The sequence below is a fragment of the Petaurus breviceps genome, unplaced genomic scaffold, assembly GCF_028583685.1.
Source record: "Petaurus breviceps papuanus isolate PSGF00001 unplaced genomic scaffold, PetGlider_PUasm1.0 37, whole genome shotgun sequence".
In the NCBI taxonomy this organism is placed as follows: domain Eukaryota; kingdom Metazoa; phylum Chordata; class Mammalia; order Diprotodontia; family Petauridae; genus Petaurus; species Petaurus breviceps.
The window spans coordinates 21,319,103-21,334,798 of record NW_027186296.1 but is presented as its reverse complement, the minus strand read 5'-3'; the positions used below and the strand labels follow the sequence as shown (position 1 = coordinate 21,334,798).

The window sequence follows — 15,696 nt, the reverse complement described above, 5'->3', positions numbered from 1 at the left end:
ATTTAAGGTTAAACATCACTGTCAACTGGAATTTCAGTGTCATCATTTGGTTTTTATCTCTTTATTCTAACAACTAGAGGCTAAAAATTATGAGAAGTTAATGGATGAAAAAGTTAATGTAATGAAGCAGGAAATTACTTCCAGGAGGCTTACTAGAAGTAAGATAGGAAGCGCATCAAAGAGTGTCCAAATTTGTTGGCACTGTCAACTTTGAGTGACACATCAGGTGTCTGCGGGCCTGGCTTTTGTATCTCCTTTAAACAGATGGAAGCTGTTGTCATAACATCTGTGAATAGGTAAGCCAAGTATTATCTTCATTTTCCAGATGAGAAAATTGAGAGACAAAGGGATCTTTGACTTGCCAAAGATCACCCAGCTAATTAGTAACAGACACAGGAAATTGAATTGGATTTGACTTGCAAAGTTTGAGCATTTTAGAGTACCATTGAGAGTAGTAGGCTCTGAGGAAAAGCTGAGCAAATGTAGCCTCTTCTTCCTGACCCCCTAGGTTGGGGGGAACCTGGATGAAGGGAAGTCCTGAACAAGGCTTCCTTCACACTGGGGACGCTTCAGATTCTATTTTCCTAATCTTGTGCAGAAGAAAAAGTTGTGTATTTGTTGTCAGAGGATATAGTTTTGAATCTCAGCTCTACTATTTACTGCCTAGGTGACCTTGAGCAAGTCACTTAATGCTAAGCTTCAGCTTCCTTGTCTACAAATTGAGTTGGGTTAGATTAGATAGCTTCTAAGGTCACTTCTTGTTCCATATCTATGCTTAGGCTTCCGAATTCTGAGTCCATGACACCAGCGTTATCATCATATACGGTCTTTACCTTTGTGTGTTTTCTTTTGTTGTCCCTTACCCATTCGGCACCATACCTGTTACTGCCGAAACATGTCTATAAACTAATGATGGTGTTTACCACTGACTTTCTATAGTGGATAAAATTGGAAAATACAGACAGAAGGGTAGGACTTAGTGTCACTGAGTCAGAATGTGTCTAGAGATGCTAAGAGGCCTCTAGGACTAGATGTAGAGTTGTGCTACTGCTACTACATTGGGAGGAAATGTTCAGCAACAGAAAACCATTAGGAATGGGGGAGGGGGGGAATTAACTTGCTTTGGGTTTCTTTCTTTTAATGTTCCTACTATTCTTATCCTTTTAGTATTTCTTGATCTGCTATTTATTTACTTGTTCCCCTTCTTTAATAGGTCTTTTTACAGAAAGACAGACCATGAACATACCAGGATCCTGAGTAATTTTTCATTCTGTCTCTTAAGAGTAATTTTTCATTCTTTTTCTCAAGATTTTTTTGTTTTGTGTTTTATTGTTGTTGTATTTACACATGAAACATTTAGTCAAAAGTTCTCCTCCCTACTGCTCTGTCTCTTTCTCCACCCCCATCTCTCTCTCTCCCTCCCCCAACCCCAGGAAAGAGTAAAAGTCACTGTTCTGTTAAGTTTTTTGCTACCCTCCCTAGAAAAACCAAAAACCTGAAGTTAACTAGGCCCTTCTGGCTTTCCTTGGCATACTGGGCGTGCCTCATGGGAGGAAATTTTCTATGGTTCCCTTGAGTGTTTGAATGCAACCATCTCTCAGGTTTCAAAATCTAAGTAAAGAAGATTTGACTCTCTTTTCTCCCTCGTTCTATGTTATAGCAACTACTTTCTTTGCCACATTCTCCCCCCTCACTCTCCTCCCCATGACTCTCTCATTACTTGTCTCCTACCAGATGATACCATTGAACTGTGTTCATAGTCAGGGCAGGGGCATCCCAGGACTAGCAGCAGTAGCAGCAGTCTCTTACCATGTCATGAGCTTCAGCAATACCCAAGAAATCTTTTTGGTCCTAAGTGCCACTAGACAGGAAGAGCGATGCTCCTGGGTGTCCCAGGGAGCAAAGGCATTGGATTGAAACAAGAGGATGAAAGGGAGAATAAAAATAAAGAACATAGGAAGGGAAAGGATGGAGAGAGTAGAAGAGAAAAATAAGAGGTGGTAGTGATGGGAGCAGATTTAGTGACAACCAGTAATCAATGCAAGTGCCACTCAGTATCACCCATTCTATAAGGTGCTGGTTGCTATGGTAACTAACCAGTTACCATAAACAATTTGCTTTATCATTCAAGCACATTTGGGGTTCTTCCTCTTTTTAGATTTGTGTTAAAGAAGGCAGAGAAAAATATGTGAATTTATTATAACCACATTTAGACGTTTTGATTGACCTTTACCTTTTAGAAGATTAGATGGAAGAGCTATGCTTCCTTATCTCTTCATTCATGTGCACGCTTTTTGGTTTTACTGTAGCAGTAGTTTCTTCTTCACATTCTTCCCTAAAATCAATTTGTGTACATTTTCTCATTTATTCATCTAACCACCAAATGTTTATAGGGTTCCTGAAGGCTCTGTTCTTAGTTATCTACATGGATGGAGGAAGAAAACATTTTCCTTAGAGGAAGAAGTAGGGTTAAATTATACTTAAAGGCTAATATTGTATTATTTTTAATCTTCTTTCTTAAATTTCTTAAATGGAAAGATGCACACCTGTTTCATTATAAAAGTGTCAAAATTATTATTATTGAAATTCTTTAAATTAGTATATTTTAATTGCATTAATAATTTAATTAATGAAGCCTCAAGTCTTTACCTATGGAACACTAGGATTGATAAGTTTTTTTAAATGAAATTGAAGATTCCTTCATATTTGATTAGTATAACTTCAAAGTTCTAGCATGTGTATCAAAAGAGATGGATTTATCTTCCCAAGGAGATTTTTTAAAATTTAATTACATTTAAAATATTACCTAGAAAATGTAAACAAAAGAACTGATGAATTGCTGTACAGTGTCTACTCTATTCTAACTACTTTTTCTGCTATTGTGGGAGAATACATAAGAAAAATCTGAGAGAATATCTCTTTTAGGAACCTAGGTTTAATTGGAGGGAATATATTTCAAACTACTTGAGAACAATTACAGAGCAAATATTATTAGCAAGTGTAAAGCTCAATTTACTAATGGAATACATGCATGTTTAGGGGAACAAAGTAAAGCAGTGTACTTGCTTTAATTGACAATCCTTTCCTGTGTTGAGTTGGGAAAAAAAAGCATCCTTGCTTCTTCCTTGGATAATTGTAAACACTGACTTTCTGACAAATAATTGATGTGATATCTTATTTTCTTTCTTTTTCTTTCTCCTTCCTACTCTCCTTTGTTCATTTATCCCTGTCTGTCTGTTTTTTACTTATGTATTTTTGCCGCTACTAATGCAAAGAACAAAGAGTATAAATGCCTACTTGAGAAGCTAACCACCCTGGAGGGGACATATACCTCGGAAACTGAGAAATTACGCAGTGATCTGGGTCGCCTTCAGCTTAGTGAGGAGGAGGCGAAGATTGCCACTAGTCGGGTCCTTAGTCTCCAAGAAGAAATCGCCAAGCTCCGGAAAGACTTGGAACGAACTCAGTCAGAGAAAAAAACAATTGAGGAGTGGGCAGACAAGTACAAAAAAGAAACGGAGCAGGTAAGGACTAACTTCCTATCTACTACTACTGCCTACTAATGACATTTGTTGAATTTTTGATTTGTTCTACTTTAACCATTGCTGTCCAAGTACAGATAAAAACCTTATTGACTCAGTACCCTTTATTGGTAGTCCAAAGTGAATAGCTTTAGACACTTGTAGAGCTTTTTAAATAATGATAGTAGAGACAAGTACAGGTGTCTTTAGAAGAAAACTGTTAACAATACTGGGTCTTATTTCTCTTTATAACAATGTTCTGGTCAGATTAGAATCCAGTAGAACTGACCTGGTCCCTCCATTTAGATTGTGGTGCTTAAGGAGCTACTTTCAGCAAAACAGGCTGAAATGTAATGTTAATAGCCAGCAAATGCTCATGACCCATACAAGAGGGACACTAATAGAATCTTGCACTGAGAACTGCACATCAAGTTAAAAACTAGGCATGACTAATGCTGAGTCCAAAGCCAAGCATAGAAAATCTATGAAGTCTGTTGTAAAATCAAGAAATTCTGTGTACTGTTGAGGGGTATTTGTAGACTCAGCAATACTTCTAACTTCTGTTGTGTAGCTGAGGGATTAAATAGGAGGTGGGGATGGGAAAAAAGGACTTGAGAGAGAGGAAATTACTCATCCCATATGAAGAAGTACAGAAATGATAGAATAGTTGTCTTCCATCATTGAGAACAAAGCTCTATGGAGCTAGAAAAACCCACCCAGGCATGGCTTTAGGTTCAACTTTTGAAGATATTCCCATTGCCATTGTAAACATGATGAATGATAAAACTCTAGAAATATTTGTGTATCTTTTGGGATTTTCAAGTATGATATGGAAAGTAGTATTTAAATGTCTATAAAGGCTGTTGTTTTTAGTGAATGGAAAACTAAGTAAATGGCTGATATTTCAGATGCCCAACTAGTTTTACCACTTTAAAATGAAAAAGGGAGAGCTGACATGGACAACTGTCATGATATCTTCCTGATCGCTATTGCTGGCAAAATCTTAACTAGAGTCCTCTTGTACTGGCTATTGAACATCATCACTTACATGCACTCAGAATCATGGCAGTTTAGACTGCAACATAGCATGAATATCTGCTTTATATTAGATACAGGAAAAGTTAAGCAAATACAATCAAGACTTCCATGGCACTTATGGACCTGACAAAAGCATTTGTTAGACCTGGGGTCTAGAACCTACAAAGCAAATTTTGTTATCATAATAGGTGAAATTAATCAGCATTATAGGTGAATATAGGGTTTTACCTTCATCAGAGTGGATGTACTCTATCTGACTTACACCCTATTGCAAAGTAGATAAATCCATTATTCCTTAATTTATGCTCAGGTATGCAACAAAGGACCTAGGAAATCATATGTAAGACTATGCTTTCAAAAAATAACATAACAGTCTGTAAACATTATAAGCAATAAGTCATAAATAATAAATTTACATTCTCTAAAAGTCCAAACGCTATATCAAACATGGCCTTCAAAGGTGAGTATACAGAGCACAGAACCAACACAACATTAAACTCCAGACCAACCTGAAGTACTATATGCTGAGCTCTTAAATGACTCAGAAAAGTGGTTATGTTTCACCTGTAATGCTGATACCAGCGGCCTCACCAGTTTGGTTGTCATCTGTTGATCCTAATCTGACAGAATCTGATAGTGAGCTCCTGAAACATTCACTTTCTCTATAATTGAAGTGATGCTCATCTCAGCAGCTGTTTATTGAGGTATCTGTATGTAGAGAAAATGACAGTAGATTCTCTAAGAAGATTCTGTGTGGACAGACAAAAGAGGACAGCTTCAGGCATGGTATACTGCAATAGTGTGGCATAGCTATCCATGGACAGCTAGATACATCAACCTGTCATTTGGTAGCAAGGAGCAGTATATGTCTTTGCTTGTAACTTCAGTGGGACTACTGGTACAAAATTTTAAATATGGAAAGACTTTACAAACAGTAGTTTAAAGATATATGCTAGAGAACACTCTTCATATGTGCAATATGGGAAAGATCACACACATACGTTAGTCTTTTTTGCCCAAGCCTATTGAAAATAAGCACTACCAGCAAATGTCTGTCAACAAATTCATTAAATATAAATATATTTATTGTTTTTCTTTGAAAGATAATCATATATTAATATCTATAAGTTCATTTCCTTCCTGAATTCCATTCTTTAAAATATGTATTTATATTTCCTGTACATTATACAATTCAATTATTCAACTTGTAGTGTCTTTTAGACGTAACATCTATCTTAGTTGATATATATATGTAAAAATAATCCTAATTAATCAATTTGAGAAATTGTCAGCAAAAATATTTATAAAAGAAATCAAGAATTTTGCATCATCTCACTTGCTCAAGGTACACGTACTTTTAAGTAAAACAGTCTGGTTAAAATAAAATCTATCCTCTCCCCTTCTGTTTACAGCCCCCTCTTCTTTTGTTTTAAACTAACAAATAAATGATTTTTAAAATGAAATCAATCTAACAAGCATTTATTAAATACTTGCTATATGCTGGAAGTCAGGCACTTTATGAGGCAATGGGAATACAGATACAAAAATAAGATAATGCCTGCCCTTAAGGAATTTATATTTTGCTAGGGGAATAAAATATGTTCACACATAAATAAATATGGGATATATATCTATACAATAAGTGTAAAATAAATATGGGGTACATGTATGTATACACACGCAAAGTTATTTGGGGAAAGGAGACATCAGCAACTAGGGAAACAAGGATAGCTTTTAGAAGGCTATTACAGTGGTCTAGGTGATAGGTAATAAAGTCCTGAATTAGGTGACTGTGTGAGAGGAGAGAAGGGTATGGTATGTATACAAGAAATGTTGTAAAGGTAAAAATGACAAGAGTTGGCAACCTAGAGGTAAGCTAGAGAAGAGAAGAGTTAAGGATGACGCTGAAATTATGAATATGGGTTTGTTTGTTTTTTTGCCTTTTGGAGGGCAATTGGGGTTAAGTAACTTGCCCAAGGTTACACAGCTAGTTTTTTTGTGTTGTGTCTGAGGCCGGAACCGAACTTGGGTCCTCCTGACTCCAGGGCCAGAGCTTTACTCACTGCACCACCTAGCCACCCCAAATATGGGTTATCTTTATGAATCTGGTGGCATCTTTAACAGTAATAGGAAATTTGGGGAAATGGGAGGGTTTATGACGGATGATGACTTCTGTTTTAGACAGAGTGAGTTTTAGATGCCTACAGGATTTTCAGTTTGAGATGTCCAAAAGGCAATTGGCAAGATATGGGACAGGAGTTCAGGAGAATGGGACTCAATATATAGATCTGATGAGATCACCAAGATAACACAAAGGGAGAAGAGAAGAGGGCACCGGACCAAGCCTTGAGATACACCAACAGCTAATGAACATGGCCTGGGTGAAAATGCAGCAAAGAAACTGAGAAGGGGTCAGACAGGTAAAAGAGGAACCAAGAGAGCACAGTCATCTAAACTCAGAGAGAAGAGAATAAGAAAATGATCAACAATGTCAAATGCCATAGAGAGTTTAAGAAGGGTGAGACTTGAGAAGAAGCCATTAGAACTGGAAATTTGGAGATCATAGTTGACATAGGAGAAGGCAGCTTCAACTGAACACTCTTGACAGAAAACAGGTTGCAGGTCATTTAAAAAAGAGTAAGAGAAGAGGAAGTGGAGACTGATTGTAGCTGACTTTGTCAAGCAGTTTATCTGGAGAGAGGAGAAATCTGGAATGACGAGTGGGGATTATAGGCTCTGAGAGTTTGTTTTTGTTTTTTAAGAATGGAGAGACTTTGCATCTTTGTGAAAAATAGGGAAGGAGTGCTGTATATGATCAGAAAGAGTTCCTTTTTGTCATAAAAGAAGCTTCTTTTGGATATGCTTTCAGATTTTGATATGGCACAAGTATTGTTTTAAAATGGTAACTTTCTGGACCATGAGGAGCCTTTAGTAACATAGATAATCATCCTTGGTCTCTTCATATTTTGCTTGAGTTTAACAAGACAAAGATCTCTGTGTCTTTTTAAAGTTTTTATTTAAAAAAATTAACATTGAGCAACAACTACCAACTAAACTTGATAAATATATCTAAATTAATTTCAGTTTATATAAAGTATAACACTTTTTAGTCACTCCCTCCAAGACCTTATTGGGATTCTCTGTCCATTCATTAAAAATATGATTCTTCATAATTAAAGTTTTCACTCTTGGGAATTCCATACTTGGAGGAAAGGATTAAGATGAAGAGTCTCCTCTTACTTCAAGGATAAACTTGTTGAACTTCGATTCCAGTATATTTGTATTTGTCATCATGGTATAAGCATTTAAACCATTAACATTAATAGTTTTATTTTACAGCTGGTATCAAATCTGAAGGAAGAAAATACATTGCTGAAAAAGGAAAAAGAGACACTCAACCATCTTATTTCTGAGCAGGCCAAAGAGATAACAGGTTGGTTGATTTTGAAATTTGTAGTTCTTCTCTTTAAAATAACTTCCCATATCTCACCCTTGCTCCTTCCTAGCCTGCCAGGTTCCACATCAAATTTGGTTTTTTGAAAAAAAATCAACTTTGTTTATATCAGTATAAAAATAAGTCATATGAAAGTTATTTGTATTTTATTTTCCTAACATGGTTATTTATGCATTAGCCAACCCTTTTTTTTTCTCAGAGCTTATTACCAATGTCATGATTATTGTATTTCTCTCACAGTCCCAAAATTATCAGAAGAGAGGTCAGCATAAGCTATCAACAATAAAAGGAAGAAAAAGAAAATGACCATTGATAAATCATCATAAAAGAATTCTAGCAGGAAAGGGAGAAGGGCTTAAGGTTGTTTTGTACAACCTAATGAGAATCCCCCTAAACAAACATATTTAGTAGAATGTAAGATCCTTGAGGCTAGGAGCTATTTCATTTTTTGTTTTGTATCATCAGAGCATAGCACAATGGTCTTGTAAAGAATAGGTCCTTAATAAGTGTTTATTGAAATGAATATTTCATTAATTTGCTAAACTTATATTGAGAAGCTTCTATGTGCTATGCACCAACTTTTCCTTCTTAGTTGGAAGCCACTGTAGGTTTTTGAGTAGGGCTTTAACTTAATAAGGAAGATAATCCTAGTAGCTATTTGTAGGATGGATTAGAATAAGGGAAAAACTGGAGGTAAGGCAAACTATTGAAAAGAATGTTGTAGTAACTGGTAGCGAGGCTACTCTTTTAAAAACCTATATCAACATTCTCTACAGTTCCCAGACCTGTTAGCGATTTTTTTTTTCATGGAAATGTTTCTTTGACACATATTCCAAGAGTCTTGTGAAAAGTTCTTTTAGCTTGGGCACTTGTGCATCTTGGCAGATGTTAATGAACCTCTTAGATTCTCAGAGGTCTTTCTTTGAAAATAGAAGTATAAATAGCAACAACCATCATCAAAAGTGTCCCTTTATTAAGGGTAGGGATTAGACCTGTGATTTTAATGATACAGGGAACTCCCCAGTAAAGAAATTCCTTCTACCAATGCAAGTCTTCACCCTCTATACAACTTAGAGTCTTAGAGCATTCCTCCATGAGGAACTTAGTGCCTAGAGTGCTAAGACTTTAACTGACTTGGACAGTATCCAGGCAGTACTTGAACCTTGGTCTTCTAACTCTGAGGCCAACTTTCAATCCACTATGCCTTGCTGCCTTCCTGAAAATTTGCTGATTCTAGGGAAACAGTAGCTTCTTTTGCACAAGTGAAACCCTCTGTCTGGAATATGCTCCCTTTTTTACCTCTAGCCTATAGAATTCCTATCTTCCTTTCTATTACTCTTCAATGCTGCCTCATCTATTAAGCATAAAAAGTGAAAATATTCATCTATTACTTTGGGGGAAAATTTTAGCTCAACAATAGCAACTAACATTTATTAAATGCCTGGGATGTGCAAGATACTGTGCTGAATATGCAAAGACAAAAAAAAAGTCTGTGATTTTAGCAAACCTTGTCTACTGGGAAGAGGAGGAGAACATGAATAGCAAGGGGAATCAGGAGGGCTTCCTGTAAGAGTTGGCACCTGAGCTGAACCTTGAAAGAAGCTAAGGATTGTTAGAGTCTGAGGTAACAAAGGATTATATTCCTGTCATGTAGGACAAAGAGAAATGCAAATATGCAGCTCATCATCCATCAGAATGGGAATTCATTCAATGATTTAAGTATTTTCCATGAAGAATTTAAATTTAATGCCTTCTAACATTTTTACATATCATATCCAAATAGACATAACACTTTAAAAAGGGAGATGGACAAGGGGAAGGGTATGAATTCTACACTTCTGCCCCTGTTTTTCTCTCTGGGTACTTGCAGCTTGACGGAAAGTACTTCTAAGAAATCTGGACAGCACAGTAAAGTACATTTTTCCTGTTGGGTGTTCTTCTTGGGTTACATTGAAATTTCTAGTTAGGCAAAGGGAAACGGACAGGGAGAGGTAGGTGAAAACTCTTTAAGTCCTCCTGAAAGGAAAAGCTTGAGGGTGGGGGACAGACAGAGAGAAAATTAGATTGAGAATGAGAATGCCTTCTCTCAGATAAACTCTGTTCTCCTCAAGTAGACAGCGAGTGAGCAGTTATCCTTTGAGTTTTTTTCTAAATCAGAAAAAAAAAACTACCTGCTTTCATTCACTTTAATCCCCACCCTCCACCAAGAAACAGTTACAACTCTTTTGACATCCCATACTTGCCCATGATAGGGGATGTATTAGAAGTTCTTTTTTCTAGTATATCTCTCTGTCTCTGCTTGGCCTTGTAAACATTTATTTCTTTTTTTATATAAGTAAGTTATGTAACCGCACAAAAGTCATTATGTAGCAGTTAAATATGATTTTAAATGACCAGAAAGACTTACTGTAGAAGGGAGAGAGGGACATTCTGTGGGGGATGCTCTGTGGATTGTTCTGCCAGATTTCAGCCTGAGAATTGTGGATGACCTTGTATAGTTTTGCAGGGCATAGTTTCTTTTTATTGTACTTTGATCTAGAATTTAGTTTCAGAAGTGTCAGTATGACTTCATGTTCCTTGTGGGGTTTATTCATCAGGGCTATGGTCTGCAAAGTAAGGTTTTCCCTCCTTGAGGAGGAAAACAGTGGGGTCTTCAGAGATGTTTAACTGCCTCCTTCAGAAGGTTATTTCTCCAATCTTTCCCACCTGCTCCTATATACCCAGCTGGAATCAGTTCAGTCTCCAGATAAATCCCATAGGACCATTACTATGGCTTCTATATGCCTTTCACGAGTATTGTCATAAGAAGCATGTCAACATAATTTAGATAGGAAGAGATGCAAACCTTTATAATAAGGTATCAATTATAGAATAATTCATTAGATTTGGTGGGTGGAAGAGAGAAGGGAATAAAAAATTTATGTAAAATTTTGAGTTCAAACATCAAGACAATAATGGTTCCATTAATGATAGGGGAATTGAGAAAATGTATATATTTTCATGAAAGATGAGAGAAATTTTCGATATGTTGTTTCAAACATGAAGAGGATAGATATTTAAGTGTCATGTAGTTGACAAGTGAAAAGGTAAGAAATTAAGGCTGAATATGTAGGTTTGAAGGTCACTCCTGAATGGGGTATAAGAGTAAGCAGTTCAAACTGAACCTTGGGCTAAGAAGAGGAGCAGAGAAAAAATGGGGGGGGCAATGGGGTGTCTAAAAAAAGTCAAAAGAGAAGAGTTTTAAAAAGAACTGGTAAAGTGCATAATATGTACTAGAAATATCAAGACACATGAAGACTGGGACAGCTAGGTGGCGCAGTGAGTAGAGTGCTGGCCCCAGAGTCAGGAGAACCTGAGTTCAGATCCAGCCTCAGACATTTCACACACACACACACACACACACACACACACACACAAAGCTAGCTGTGTGACCTTGGGCAAGTTACTTAACCCCAATTGCCCTCCAAAAAGCAAAAAAAAAAAAGACAGATGAAAACAGATATTAAATTCGGTACTTTACCTTGAGAAGAGTTTTAGTGGCGTGATAAGAAAGGAAATCTAATTTTATTGGGTTAAGGAGAAAGTAGATGCAGTGAGCAGAAACTGCCTGTTCAGGAATTTAACCAAGAAAGATAGAAATGAAATAGAACCTGTGTTCTAATTACTAAGTCACTATGGTCAGGGATAGGCTGGTTGGACCATTCAATTAGAGCAGAAGGAGGCAGTGTAGGAAAGAAATTAAAGATGCTGGGGATGAATGTAAAAGCAAAATTCTTTATGAACCATTTGAGGATAAGATCCAGAGCACAAGTTAAAGGGCTACAAAAGGGGGAATGTCTCTGGAATTATTAAAAAAAAAAGAGGAGGAAAGAATAACTGCAGACAGATGTGAAATCAGAATGAGAGTTGGAAAAGTATGCCTGATGTTTTATCTATTTAACATGCGAAGTATGACACAAAGTTGTTGGATTTTAATGAATGAATGGAAAAGCACTTATTAGGGCTGATTATGTATCAGCACTGTGCTAAACCCTGGGAGTACAATACAAAAGAAAAGTCAATCTTTGCCTTCAAGGAGTCTGCATTCTAAATGGGTAGCCAATCTATGTGGGGAGTGATGGCCAGGGTTGATTTGATCTTGGTTTCAGAACTGGGGAGATGAGGGTAGAGGTGAGGTGGGGAGTAAGAAAAGGTAAGCACATGTTGGCAAGGTAACTGTAGACCTGCACAACTTGGCAGTGGATAGGGGCCAGAATTAAAATAGGCTAAACTTCTTTGGGCCACGTATAGGTTTTTAGTGGCTCACTTTCCAAGTAAAGGTATGATTAATGATTAAACTATTTTGCAAATATGCCTTATAAAAAAGGAAAATTTCAATTAATATCAATTAATTACACTTATTACTTAAGATTTTTTATTTGTCATGAAATTGCTTCTCTCAGACTAGAGACAGACTGACAATGGTTGGTTGCCGTGGGTCATGTGACCAAAAGGAGAGAGTGCATAGTGACGACCCACCTGCCAAATTACAGGATGGGCATGGTAGTGACTACTGGAAGGCAGATTAAGCAGGGCATGGATAAAGCACTTGTTACATTTTACTTTCTTTTACATCACTTACATTTTTCCCAGGCTGCCCTAAATCCTTTGGCAGGCCACAAGCAGCCCATGGGCCATATGTTGTTCAGGCCTATTGTAGAGATTGTCAAAGACTAGGGAGTAAAATGAAGCATGACTGAGGCCTCCCTACCATTGTGGCCAAGGTACAGCCATCATGAATCTGGAAACTAGCCACACCCCCTCACTCAAGTGTTATAGATAAAAAAGTGTGGTCCTTGTTCTGGGTGGGCTGACAAAACTGTCAAAAAGTAACCTGAGAATAGAAAATCACGGCCCAGGGGTTGAGAGAAAATATAAGTTTAGAGAGATGAAAGTATCAAATGGCTTATTTGAGGTATGAACAAAGGAATCAATATCTTTTCCTCTACTCCAGCTAGAACTTCTTGGTTCTGCAATTTTCTCCCATATATTCAGCAATTCAAGAATAGGAATCTAAGTAGTGAATGGTAAGGGGTTATCCAGAGGTCAGGAATGGGAAAAAAATAGGGAAGTAAGAGTATGGGAGAAGCTACTGTCAAAGGTGAAGACTCTTAAGTTGAGATTAAATCAACTCTGCTGAGTATTAGTGATAAAGTAAGACCTTAAGAGAGATCTAAGAAACATTCCCTTTTTTAGAGGGTACTTTAACCAGTGTTAGAATAGAGTTTTAGAAAGACAGATGCCATAATGAGATTATTACTCTTTAGGCATTACATCAAAACAGTAAGAAAAAGAGTTTATTAGGAATTTTATATTCACCATACTTTATACCAGAGTATGAAGTAGTTGATATCTTTTCCTTCACAAAATGAAATTATTTCATTTCCCTTTTATCATAATGAGATTCTTTTTACTCTGAATATAAGTTTGTTAGGGTATTCCTATAACAAAGATGCCTTTATCCTTTAGGTTTAATAAATATCTTTAATAATGGAATTGCTTTTCTCTTTTAGAAAAGAAATAAATATCTGTGTGTATATGTACCTCTCAGTTGCCAAGACTTATCCATTTTACTTATACAATATCTCTTGCATCTGTCTTCTTCCTTCTACTCATACCATAGCCACCTACTTCAGATTCTCATCACCATAGCAGCTTCCTAATTAATTCTTGCTTCTAGTCTTCCTCCTTCCTAATTTATCCTTCACACAGCTGCCAAAATAATTTTCCTAAAACACAAGTCTGATCATGTCATTCTCCTGTTCAGGAATCTTTAGTGGTTCTCTATTTCCTCCAGGCTCCTTGGTTTAGGATTTAAAGCCTATCACAATCTGAATGCAAAGCTGCTTTATCCAAGATTACCTCATTTAATTCCAGGAAAACTGGTCTACCTGCGTTTTCCCTAAACTCAATGCTCTAGTTCCCATCAATGTGCTTTACCACATAACTGCCATTCCCCATTTCTCAGCTCTAAGAAGTCAAGCCCTAGCTTCCTTCAGGCTCAGCTCAGTGTTCACCTTCAGTAGGAAACCTGTGAATTGTTAGCATTCTCTTTGTGTTCTTCCTAGATATCATACGTATCTTTGATGATTTGGGGAACAGAATGTATACACACACACACACACACACACACACACACACACACACCCCTATTTGTTTGCATGTGACATCCTTTCCACTCATCCCAAAGAAGAAAGTAAGTTCCTGGAGGACAGGAGCTATTTTTTGTTATGTTGTTGAAGCCCCAGAGCCTATCCTAATAAATGCTTTTTGGATTAAGTTGGATTCTTTGGTATATGCTAATGGTCTACCTTTTCTAAGCTCTTCCTCATCTTTTATTTGTCAGAGACCATGGAGAAGAAGTTGATAGAGGAAACGAAACAGTTAGAACTTGATCTAAATGATGAAAGGTTGAGGTACCAGAACCTTCTGAATGAATTCAGTCGTCTAGAGGAGAGGTATGATGATCTCAAGGAAGAGATGACCCTAATGGTGGTAAGTTACTTGAAGAAGATGAAATAGTGATATTCAGTTGAATAGAATTGAATACAGATTGACTTTGTTTCATTCCATCCTTGCTGGGCACATTTTATAAATTTAATTATTCAAATCAACTTCTACAAGAAAACCTGACCATGTTTTCAGTTGCAAAAATAGGTCTTTTCACATGATTTTTCCATATTTATTATTCACACACACATATTCAAGTGTACTTTGTATGGGCAGCTAGGTGGCGTAGTGAGTAAAGCACTGGCCCTGGAATCAGGAGAACCCGAGGTCGGTTCCGGCCTCAGACACTTAACACTCACACAAAGAAAACAAAAAAAACTAGCCATGTAACCTTGGGCAAGCTACTTAACCCCAGTTGCCCTCCAAAAGGCAAATATAAATGAATGAATGAATGAACGAACGAACGAACGAATAAATAAAGTGTACTTTGTAGTTAATGTCCATAGCCTCAAGTTCTTACTGATTCTATGGGATTGGTTATTTAAACAGTCCTATTAATTATCCGGGTTACAAAGCTAGAATATAATAGGGAAGAAGAAATTTGGAATATATCACATCCTGAACTCTGTCTACCATCAGGGAGAACAGAGCATCCTAGCTCTCCTGCTCTCTGAAGGGACAGGATTTATATTCATATGCAAATGAAGGTTAGAAGACAGAATTGCCCATAATGCCTCCTGCACTGGAGAGGAAGATAGATGCTTAACATTTTCCTAACCAAGGTCCTTAAAATATGAGGGAGAAATTTAGGGTCACACCATGGTGAAAATGGAAAAGAGAGGCAGGAACAGCTTCTCCCATGGATTCAAGGGAGCATCCTTCATACACATCTACTCACTGAACATATGCTGCAAAGAAGCTGCCAGTAAGATAATGATTCTAGGGGCAGTTAGGTGGCACAGTGAATAGAGCACCGGCCCTGGAGTCAGGAGGACCTGAGTTCAAATATGGCTTCAGACACTTAACACAAAAACTAGCTGTGTGACCTTGGGCAAGTCACTTAACTCTGCCCTCCAAAAAGCAAAAACAAAAAAGATAATGACTCTGCTGGAAATCAGGTTGGCAATCAATAATTGCATTCAAGGAGCTCATGAATAACTATATGTGCTTTTCCTACTAAAAAGGATCATCCCA

At 37.1% G+C, this 15,696-nt stretch overlaps 1 protein-coding gene across 4 annotated transcripts in view; it reads left to right on the top strand.

Moving 5' to 3' along the window:
• Positions 1-15,696, top strand: part of MYO5A (myosin VA) — a 258,166-nt gene that overhangs the window by 184,275 nt on the left and 58,195 nt on the right. For all 4 annotated transcript variants that reach the window (XM_069098069.1, XM_069098068.1, XM_069098067.1 and 1 more), the window contains exons 22-24: positions 3,276-3,524; positions 7,899-7,992; positions 14,399-14,547. In XM_069098069.1, coding sequence (XP_068954170.1) covers positions 3,276-3,524; positions 7,899-7,992; positions 14,399-14,547 — 492 coding nt within the window. The remainder of the gene's footprint in view (positions 1-3,275; positions 3,525-7,898; positions 7,993-14,398; positions 14,548-15,696) is intronic.